This window comes from Bactrocera latifrons, unplaced genomic scaffold (assembly GCF_001853355.1).
Source record: "Bactrocera latifrons isolate USDA-ARS-PBARC rearing strain unplaced genomic scaffold, ASM185335v1 scaffold_179, whole genome shotgun sequence".
NCBI lineage: Eukaryota > Metazoa > Arthropoda > Insecta > Diptera > Tephritidae > Bactrocera > Bactrocera latifrons.
In genome coordinates, this window is record NW_017535285.1 from 479,396 (window position 1) to 491,120 (window position 11,725).

The window sequence follows — 11,725 nt, forward strand, 5'->3', positions numbered from 1 at the left end:
AAAACCGGTGTTGGCAGTTCATTTGTCGTGACAGTAAATCGAATCGGAAAGTGAAGTGCTTATGTCAAGTGGTTGGACATAATGAAACGGACAGTGCTGTAAGAGCGCCATGGTCAGCTACTTAAGTGTGGACAGCTAGTGAGGGGAGAAAGTGAGTATTGGAGAGAGGTGGTGAGAAGTCAGAACGGTGGTTTGGACAGTATGCGGGTGCCTGCGGTCGATTGTATGAACACTGTTTGCATTTGGCAACACTTGAACGCCTCAATGCCACAYAAAGCAAGTGCAGCCAATTCACTGAAAACACCTACACACACAAACACTCGTGCAACAACACAAACTAAGGTTCAACAACAATGGCGTTCGCATTCAAGTGGAATTGATGCATTGAAATCGGCATTGGCGACAGGATAATATTATATGAAGGACGGGAGAGTTGATGTGGTTGGAGCGTAGCGAATGGCAGAGAAAATGGCTCAAGTGGCTGGCATTACGAATTCATATCGTAGTGTTGGGTGGAAAAACGTTTGAAGGTATTTGGTTTTTGTGTTTTTTTCTTTTTGTGCGTAAACATGTGGGTAAAACGAAAACGCCGCTGACAAAGCAACAAGTGGCTGGAGTTTTGCTAATGCTTTTACAAGCATTTGGCGTAGCGGAATTGCTTTCATGAAAACTTGCGAATTTTTTTTTTTTTGACTTTCTGCGACGAAATGTTTTCTTAAAACTATTTACCGAGCGAAGCAACGCAGAAAGGAACAGGAAACGTGTGTAAAAGTATTTAAATGCGTGGAAAGTGAGTGTAAAGTGAACATTTGCAGCTGGCACAGTGTGTAAAGATTTGAAGATATTGAGGTAAAATAAGATATTTTCATTTTTGGTTTGAAAAATGAATGATATTGAAGAAAAAATCAGTAAATATTTAAATTATGTAGAAATGTTGCCTACAATTAGGCGCATTTCAAAATGTCAATACTTAACAATTGATGTATCGAAAACAAAAACCCAGAGATTTTAACTGAGTAACTTTTTCATATCACAAATACAGAGCATGGCTGAAAATGGCTAACGGGAGACGCTAGCATTTCGTCTAAAGTTTTTGTAATATGTATATATAATTTTGCTTAAGCCAAAGGTAATATGAAAATGTTGCCTATAATTGGGCTGATTAGCAAATGACAGTACTAAACAGATGATCTATCGAAGTCAAACACCTAGAGAGCTACTCTGAGTAACTTTTTCAAATTGGAAAGACGAAAACATTTGGAAAAAGAAAAGTTTTTGCGATACAAAAGTTTTTTAAGCCAAAGGTAATGTGAAAATGTTGCGTACTATTAGGCTCATTGTAAGACAATTATACTTAGTACGTTGGCCATTGAAGTTAAACACTTATCTGAGCAGCCTTTTTGAGTCATAAATATACTAAATTGGTTAACATTTTCTTACTAGAGACGGAAATTCCCTTTCTTCAACTTTTTAGCATTTGCATCATAATAMACACGTTCTCCAGATTCCCGAGGAAAATCTCACTTTTTATGAAATAATTGCTTAAGTCAAAAAGCAATGAAATCAAAGTTAGAATTTAACAAAAAATAAATAATAAAATTTCAATTATTCCGAAAACACTGTACCTTCACCACAAACCATGTATATTAAATTCAAGCAACTTGTTGAAACAAGCCACCACAAATACGGAAGTCAATGTCAAAGCCTTCAAAGCAGGCARCACAAAATGGTAAGATAAAATAAAAGCAAAGAAACCATAAAAAGGAGGAAGAAAGTAATTTTTTTCGTGAGCTCACTAGTGATAGAATAACTTTGAAGTGGCATGGAACAATGACAGCAGATAGAGGAAGTAAAAAACTGGCRAATAGTTTGTTAACTAGCCGGAAAGTTACGACAAACGCGCCGGTAGAGGAAATGGAAAATGTGCAAATAGCGTTAAATAAGAAAATTAAGCAGTATTTCATGAATGAAAGCAATCGGTAAAGTAAAGACGAAATTTATAAAGTGAGATGTAATTTACTACTGAGTAGAGATCACTTTTGCCAAGTGAGCTTTCTCCACACATAAATCAAATCACATCCTAAATCAACTTAACGCCGTCTAAGTTATGCGATGACCTTACGTTTACACAAAATTTATTCATTTTCACCCGCCAACMTGCATAATAAAGTAATAAATTATGCTCGCATGGATTAAATTAATGGTTGAGAATTTGATGAAGGTACTTCTATTTGGGATGTACTCGTAAGCGAAGGTGATTTTAGTCAAGCACTTAAGTTAAGAGCTTTTGCGAAATGAGAAGTTAAGAAAGATTGGTCTACATTGGGAAGATGCAACGTTTGGAACTKTTAATTGCCACTTGGACAGGAAAATTCCGTGAGTAATTCATCAATTTATCTTTGGAAAAAAAACCGAAATCAATTAGAATTCCGTTCCCACAATATTCGGGTCTATGTAACCGGAACGGACCCGGARTTTTTTCTGACCAAGAACTGTCAACTCGGAAAATTTCTGCCGCTACAATTTTTAGARTTATACTATTCAAGTTAATTGAACCTAGATCCAAACAAATGCTTCTTCCTGTTAGRGGACGTTGGACGTCCCTAGATATTCTCTTTCCCGACAAAAACACTTTTGAAAGTCATTTCATTTTCGTTCTATTATACGGCGCTAAAACATGAACGTTAAGGAGCCGAGATGAGAAAGCACTTGAAGCTTTCGAAAGAACAGTTCTCCGCAAAGTCTATGGAGTCGTCCACGTGAGCGAAGAGTACCAACGAATATGGTACCACGAACTGTATGAGCTCTATAGCTATATGAATAAAGCTGATTTGTGATTTAGCCATGACGTACGCATGGAAGACAATGCACCAGCGAAAAGATCTATTAATGCGAAATCCAAAGATTGAAAACCTTTGGAAGGATCATGCAGTATATAATGATCTATTGGACATGACAAATGATAAAGGCAACTCTACTTGGGAACCTTCGGAGATAGTACATATAACCACAAATCCTTACGAATCATAAAACRTAAACTCAAATGTTTCATTCTTATCCATCTAAAATTAACTCTAACACTTCTAAACTAAATATATGTAGCGAAAATCAAGTTAATGACTGCGAGCAACCCCATAAATTACGGAGCATTAAAGAATTGATGAGCCACTAAAGGAAATTCCGAAGATAGCACATCCATTACATTAAGTGGTGCGATAATATTATTCTTTTTTTCTTACTTATTTTGCGGTAAACCACAACACTCCAGCCAGATGATGGCGTYGTATTTTATTCATGACTTGGCAGCAAGGCGAATGGCAGGTGTGAAAATAAAAGTGAAGTAACGGTAAATGAATAACGGTAAATGGACAACTTCCAGGTGATTGAGCAACGCATTTGATTTGCTTAAATTAACGTACGCCGACAGACAGATTGGCGAGAGCAAATAAATAAGTGCGAAATGGATGATGGGAATCAAAAAAATAAAAGGAAATCACATAAACAATGTGGCGTCGCATAAATTGGCTAGCTTACTGACACTAGAAATACTATATATTCTACATATTATATACTCGTATTGGTACTTACCAACAGTGGTCAACAACATATTATCCAATAACAACGCAATGGCCACAATGATCAAGACGAGTTGTCGTGAGCCGCGCCAGCCGATCATCCAATTCTTGAAGGTGGCCCACGAGCCGGCGGCGCGGTAATCCTCCTGCCGGCAATGATCCGGCGGCGGTGGTTGCGGTGTCATATAATGTCGTCCTGGTGTCTTGATTGCTGCCGGATCTGTGTGGGAGTTTGGTGTCGGTGTTGCTTGTGCCGTCGCTGTTGTTGCGGTTGTTGTCGCGCCACCGACGCCAAAAATGCCAGCGCCTGCTTCGTTGGCATGCTGTACGCTGTTGTTGTAGATTTTGTTGCTGCCATTCGGTTGTTGTTGTAGCTGCTGTTGCTGCGCTAATCTTTGCTGTTCGCTGCTCCACTGGGGAGTCGGTGTTTGCTTGAAGGGATTCCTGCTGGGTGTGTCGTGTTGGGCCGTGCTGTTGCTTCTGTTGTGCTGTGCGGTTGCGGACGSGTCGTTTAATGTTGTTGTTGCTGTTGCTGTTGCTGGTCCCGCTGCGGATGATGATGCCAAATGACTGGTGATGTGCTGATTGAAGTTTTTTGCTCCATCTCCAGAATCAGTCGATTGCATTGCGCCACCCGCTTGTTACTATGGAAAAAATAAGCGGATAACGAAAATGTGCTTGATTAAAAGTAACGTTTTTTGGATATTTTCTTTAAATTTTTAATGAATTCATAGCTTGAGCTGTAATTAATTTAAACCGATTAGATTTTTTTTCCTTCTGCGCAAGGTAGTGATTAGAAAGAAACGTGTGTTTTGAGAATACGTATGACAAGTGGATGACGAAATCTTCACTATACTTTCTAATTTTTAATATGTGTGAGATTATTGTTCTTGCTTCAGTGTAAATTCTTTCAAATCTTGCAACCCAAATTTCARGGATTGTTGTTTACTAAATTTGCACTGCCCGAGTTTGTTAACCGAAGCCATCGAAACCGTCATTTAACGGGTTACATGGGTTTAAGGGCTTCAAAAAATCGATTTTTTTTATTATCTTATTAAATTCGACAACACCACTAAAATATTTTCCTAAATTTTCAAGTTCTTAAAGTTCTTAAGTCTTTAAACCCGTTTTTCTCGAAACCGTGTTTTTGAAGTCGGTTGGCAAGATTTCTCGACAACTGCTCAACTGATCTTCGTGTAATTTTTCACAGGTCTTTGAAATACAATTATCAAAGACTTGGACGAAGGATTTTATTTTGATTACAACTATTTAAAAACAAACAAAAAAAATCGCAATTTCACAGAAATCTTAATTTTTTTTTGTCTGCCAAAAATCCAATTTTAATTTTTTTTATTCGTCCAAGCTCTAATTTTCTATTTTTCTACTTTAGATGATTCTGTAAGTAGTTACCCTGCCAACGCGGGCGTATCTTTTTTCCATACGAAATTAAAATATTTTTTTTTTCTAAAAATTTTAGATTTTATTTATTAATAGTATATGTTTATAACAATAATAAATTCTAATAAAAAAATAAATTTTTTATATAAAACAAAATTTTTTGAAAAATGGCTGTTTTTTACTCGAGGAAACCCATGTAACCTTAATGTCACAAGACCAATAAATTGGAATGTTATTATGGTCTACGTATTAGATGAGTTCGATAGATCTCTAGTTAGTTCGTCCCATTGTTAGTGGATATTCTAATAATTTCTTGTGAKATAGTAATAGTTTCCTTTCTCGTTCGTAACAATCAGTTTTCTTGTTTTTTTTGAGTCGGAACATTCTCGTATGCTCTCTAWTCTAGGTTATGTTGCCTAAATATTCTCCTTTCTGTCAGAAAATATAAAAACCTGTTCGAGTTGCTCTTCCTCGTCAACAAAGCCACCTCCATGTCCCATAAGTACTCATAATATTACTTTTTTTTTCAACTCTTCTACCCAAACCAAATAAAATTAGTCTCCTTAACTTTCGAATAATAATATTTACGCAGTAAATCAAGCATAAAGCATATTGATATTTGCATGTAAATGTAATCRACGCCAGATAAAAGTAGATTACGAGATTAGAGGAGAATTTTCCGCTAAGATATGTGCATATACAAGAACAAAAGGAAAAATCTCACAAAAATAAAAGCAAAATCTCACAAAAGTAGCAGCAAAGCAAGAAAATGTAGTAAAAAKCACGACACACAAATCGGATCAAATAAAAGTTAAGTGGCTGATGAATGATTGTTACTTAGTCGACAAGTGCACGAGGGGGAGCAACGCTGCAGGGAAGAAAGAGGAAGAGAAAGCTGTGATAAGAAAGCAAAAAATATGAATGTGAGGTAGGAGAGCSTGTAAGGAAAAGAAATGGGTGGGAGATATGTAATGAAATCTTGGAATGTCGGCTAATAGTCAAAAGCTGCTTAGGCTTACAGAGAAGGTAGGGTATAATAAAATTACATGTCCATGTAGTTGTGAAAATATGTGCAGATTGTAATCCTAAACAAGGAATACAGTGATTTATATTTAAAGAAAGAAAGCAATTCTTATTTAAAGAAAATAATCTCCATTTTCCCATTCACTTAAGAGGCACACCCAAACATCAGCAATACCAGTTTAACAAATGCGATTTTTGCAAATCAAAAAAAAAAAAACTTCTAAACAAACTAAAAAATACTCTAAATGCTTGAGGGTAGTTTTATAAACATTCGTTTCGRACCGAATTGAAACTTTAAACGCGTTTTTCTCGAAACTGACACTCACGATTTTTCAAGTTTTGCTGGAGCGATTTAACTACAATTTTATGAGAGCCTTTTTCATATACATATGTACTTGTCTATCTCTGGAACTAGCCACATCCACAAATAAAAGTACAAAAATGGTTTTTTATGCAATCATGATATTTTTTTACTTTTCCTTTGTCCTAGGCATAGCGATATTATTCTAAATTATAAATTTCAGTTTGCTAAGAGGGTTGAAATCGTGGSTATAGTCAAGTGCCAATTATTTGAGACTCTCCACTTTATTAGCTGTTAATTTTTGAGGTTTTTAACTTTTTTATAAAAAAAAAAATTTTTTTGAGTTATACAATACTTCCGACAGCATTAAAACGATGTTATTCCGACCTCCTCGTTAACCAGAATATATTGTCATTGCACGTCCTAAATTCRAAGTTAAAAAATTGACGAAATTTTTACCAAAAATTTTTGGCGACAAATTTAATATTGCTAGGATCATTTGTCTCCTAAGAAACAGATTTCATAGATGTTGAAATAATGCATTTAAKGTTAAACTAAGGTTGCTTGAATTGAGTGACTACACTGTAGAAGGCTGTAAATCTATGATATTTTTAAAGAAAAAATGTTTTTATATAAAATTGTAGAAAATCGTTGAAATTTTTCTGGACACCCTATAATTTATTATGATTGAAAAGCTTTAAGCTTTTTTAGACCAGGGTAAATAATTTTTGAAAAAAAAAAAAAAAGGATTCATTATAGATTGTAACCCATCGGCAATGAAAGATAAAATAACAAACATGAAGGCAAAACAATTTACGGGCGATTACAGGTTGGGACAAGGAAAGGCAAGGACATGGCTGAATTTTCTATTTTTCAAATAACCTGAAGACTTATGCGAAAAATTCACATAACTAAATTTTTGTATTTTTTATTTTAATTTTTTTTCAAAAAAAAATTCATTCATAAAATTTGGTGGAAACTTACTTTTTTATGTTCCAAACATACTATTTTTTCTTATTTAAAATATTTTAAAAATAAACTACAACACAAAATATTAGATAATTTCCTTTTCACTAATTTCTGACAACTTTTATTACTTTTAAATATTTCTAAAAAAAAAATTATATTCACTGCAATTAACAACATTGGCCTGATTTAAAATATTTCCATTTTAAAACCTCATATTCTCAGCTATTATTCCTCTCAACGTCGATAAATTTATGTATCTCCTGCTCTCATCTCTGTTTGMTTGTTTTCAATTTGTTGCCATTTAATTTTGTTAATTATATTATACATTTTGAATATAATTTTGCTGAACACACCGTTTTAATTAGACACCCTTAATTGCTTTTTGAATATGCATTTAACAGCAACAATGTGTCTACGGTTAACAAAGAAGAAGAGTGTGCTTGTTTGCAACACGTGCTGGCAGTTTTAATATCACTTTACAAATATTTTATAATAGCGAGCAAACATATGTCTGTGTAATTGTTACATGCTCTAATATAATATATGGTATGGATATGGATTTATGTACCTAGTATGTCATTGCCTACTGCTTTTTGTAAGTTAGATCACAGAAACAGATGCCTTTCTATATTCTTTTCGCTAATTTCTTCCTAATGACACTTTAAACCGCGAAGAAAGTAAAAATGAGATGGGAATACAGTTACTGTGCATCAAAATATGAACAGTGCTGGTAATAGTATCCCTCTACAGGGTTGTGGGCTTGGTTTGGGACCCACCATGTAAAAAAACACCCACAATTAAAAGATCAAAACAGCCGCGGATGAGAGACCACCCTTTTGATAACGACCACTGCAAACTTGTTATGGATTACGATTTAAGGGAATGCACCTGGAATGTTCAGTCCCTTAATTGCTAAGGTTTCGCTGTCTAGCTGGTTGATGTCCTCGTAATAGTAATTCTGACATTACTGCCCTCCGAAAAGTGCGATGGACGGGACAAGGACTCAGTCCTTTTTGGAATTTACTACAGTGGCCCTATAAAGGAACGCAAATTCGGTGTTGGTGATTGGTGTTGTGGGAGAGAGACTCCATCGCCGAGACCTGGTATTATTCAGCCTGGTTGGACGAACGTCTAGCCAGAACCACGACGGCAGAGAAAGAACGTTTCGACTAAAGATGTCCTCTAAGGGTGCTAGAAGCGCACCTATTAGAGTTGCCCGTGTTTGGCGACTTTAAAGCCAGGGTGTGTAAATATGGTATCCTTGGCACAATGGTTAATAAATTCAGTCTCCGTGATGAAACATATCCAAATGTTTTAGGCTGCTCGACTTCGCTGAAATATGTTTATCTGTAGTACTCGATTCCAGTATAGGAAAAATCCCCATGCTACCTGGCTGTCTTCGGATCGGAAAGTCAGCCGGAAGTTCGATCATGTTATGATAGACGAAAGATACGTCTCCAGTATTTTAGACGTGCGGACGATCTGAGGTGCTAATATTGACTCGGACCATTAGCTTGTTACAGCCAAGATACGCACCCGCCTCTGTGCACCAAAAAAACGCACTCAATAAACACAAGGAAGGTTCAATAGACAACCGAAGAGATTTCCACTCGATTTGCCCTCAGCAACTCGGTATAATGGAACTATTAAACGCCATTTTAAGCTGCTTACATTCAGCTGCAAACCAATGGTTTTCGGAAAAGTCAAGAGAAGAGCTGGTACGATGAGGAGTCTGCCAACCTCGCTACGTTATTTTTTCTTCTTGCTTGCTAAATACGCCTGTTTTTTTTTGCTATTTTTTATGATGCTTAAAATTTGAAAATTCTATTGAAAACTTTGTATTGAATTAGAAACGCGCCCATTTTAATGTCTTCAAACCGTTCTTCGCATTTATCTACTATTCAAGCAAGCAAAAGGAGCCAAGCCRTCAGCCAGAAGTCGTCAATTATGACAGCTTTTTTGATTTAATTGACAGTGGTTAATTGAATTTAGATGAACCGAACTTCTATCAGCAAGTGTATGTGTGCCAAAGCGAAAAGCGGGCTAAACAGAGAAGTGCAACGCATCAGCTTGACAAGCGTCAGAAAAGCATACGCACTTCTTTCTATTCAAACGCGCCGAAAATAGAAGAGCCAACAACTCTCAGCGCTCAAAGCAAAMACAATTTCAGCGGCAAAGTTTTCCAATAAAAGCGGTCTTCGTCGTTCGAGGCGCAAATTACGACTTCTGAGGMAGAAATGTATCCCGTGAAACACATAGTCCGTGCTACACAACACTTTGTATATGCAACGTTTCTTCTGCTGCCCCATTTACCACAATTCATTTTCATTGAATTTTGCATACCACTCCCTCGCTTCCATTAACCCCCTGTGCCTTCGTCCCAGCCACTCTCAAAGCGTGCGTTCAATCGTCGTTCTAAATGAATTATGAAAATTGAATTTCCTTAGAACATTTTGGAAATTGCAAATTGCCTAGCTTTTCATTTACTTACTCACTTACTAACAGGCCTTTTGATTGCTGCTGCAGTGTTTGTGTGCGTGTGTTCGACAGCGTTACTTTTCAGTTTTTAATTCTTGAACTTATTCTTTTACTGACTTTTAGTTTTTSCTGTTGATCTAAAGTACATACATACATATGTACATATTTGCGATGAGCACGTTAGAAACTTGTTTCGAAAAAATTTAGTACTCAAAGTAATAAATGGAWGAGCGTTTCCGGAAAACTAACGTTTTATTATTATTATTTTTATCCTAAGTTCTTTTATTTTGACTAACGAGAGGAAAYTGTCAACAGAAAGATACATGTGCTTTCGTAGTCTTTTTATATTTTGTGTTAAAAATTTTCAATTTTTTTAAGGAAGTTGGAATAAATGGTTTTTTATTCTTTGTGGAGTCTAGGTCATGTTAAAAAATTGCTATTTTCCCAGAAATTTGTGGAACTAAGCTCAAGACTCAGTCGAGCCTAGCAAGCTCTTGGATTTTCTTTGTATTGATTTTCTTGAGATATCCACTTCCGATTATCCCCAAAAGCCAGTAAGATAATCTGAGACATCCAGCGGCCAGAGTATATGAGCTAAGTGGATCAAWCAAATTGCACCGTCTAGACGACACGCAGGGTTTTCATGGGCACCATAATTCACCCGCCTAGCACCACTAGAGGCCTGACTATCGCTCCTAAAGCACTTTGCAGTTTTTCGTGTCACCCTTTGGCGATCATTTGCATGTAAACRGGATGCGCTGTATGACGGAAACTATATAAACCAGGTGGTCGCACAAGAGCACGTTAGGTAGAGGCATCAACCGCCGATATAAGTTAAGGTTCGTAAGGACCAAACTGCTATTATTAAATTTTCACCGTGACCACAAGGCCAAAACACCGGAATAAAATGCTTGTATGGAAAGCCTTTTCATTTGACGCGTGGTATTATGAAAGATAACGGTCCAATTTCCGAAGAAATGATTCAGATCGGATAACTGTAACATATAGCTGTTATGCGAACTGAACCATCGGAATCACGTGGTTGTATGGAAGACTTTTTCATTTGGCGTGATATCCTCATGAAATTTGGCATAAGTTAGTRTTCAAGGCAACGGTGCAATCATCGAAGAAATKATTCAGATCGGATCACTATAGCATATAGTTGCATATGAACTGATCGATCAAGGTTTTTGTTAGAAATATTTGTAAAGGGTATTTGTAAAGGGTATTACAGCTTCGGTGCAATCGAAATTAACGTGTTTCTTGCTTTTGATTGATAATAGAAAAAATATTATTAATAATACTAGGGGTTGATTTGTTTTTTTTTTTTCATTGGGGGTGTTTTTTTACGTGGCGGCCAAGCCCAGCGCACAATCCTACGTAGGGGATATTTCGCCTTCTCACTTTAACTCGCCTTCAAACGGCTGTTCATAGGCTACCCAGAGGATACTGAGTCAGAGACCGGAAGTCGTGAGCTGCTTGAGTCATATGTAAAAGAATCGTTTCTGGCCACTCCCAAGTGAATGGCGATCAGAGAACTTCCTCACTTGCGTGAACTTCTACACATGACTCCATCCTCCTGACATAGTTCAGCGAATTAAAAGACAGCGGCTACACTCCAGCTCTGAAAGTATTCGGCGCTGTACCCGAAGGGGGAAGCAGAGGAAGAGGAAGACCTCCACTCCACTTGGAAGGACCAGGTGGAGAAGGACCTGGCTACGCTTGGAATATCCAATTCGCGCCACGTAGCGAAAAGAAGAAACGACTGGCGCGCTGTTGTTAACTCGGCTATAATCACGTAAGCGGTGTCTACGCCAATTAAGAAGAAGAAGGGTTGATAGAAAATAATTATTTTAAGGTCTGGATTAAACTCAATTAGTAGCGCTCACTTACGTTTAATTGTAAAATTGTAAGCTCCAAAATTTCTTTATTATATGTGTAGAACAAAGCGCTTTGAATTATAAGTCACACAAACTCACAC

The 11,725-nt window shown here is 36.7% G+C and overlaps 1 protein-coding gene across 1 annotated transcript in view; it reads right to left on the reverse strand.

Moving 5' to 3' along the window:
- LOC108967158 (synaptic vesicular amine transporter) overlaps positions 1-11,725 on the reverse strand; it is a 47,910-nt gene that overhangs the window by 19,229 nt on the left and 16,956 nt on the right. Inside the window, exon 3 of the mRNA XM_018930418.1 lies at positions 3,589-4,219. Within this exon, the coding sequence (XP_018785963.1) occupies positions 3,589-4,201 (613 nt within the window). The 5' untranslated portion in view covers positions 4,202-4,219. The remainder of the gene's footprint in view (positions 1-3,588; positions 4,220-11,725) is intronic.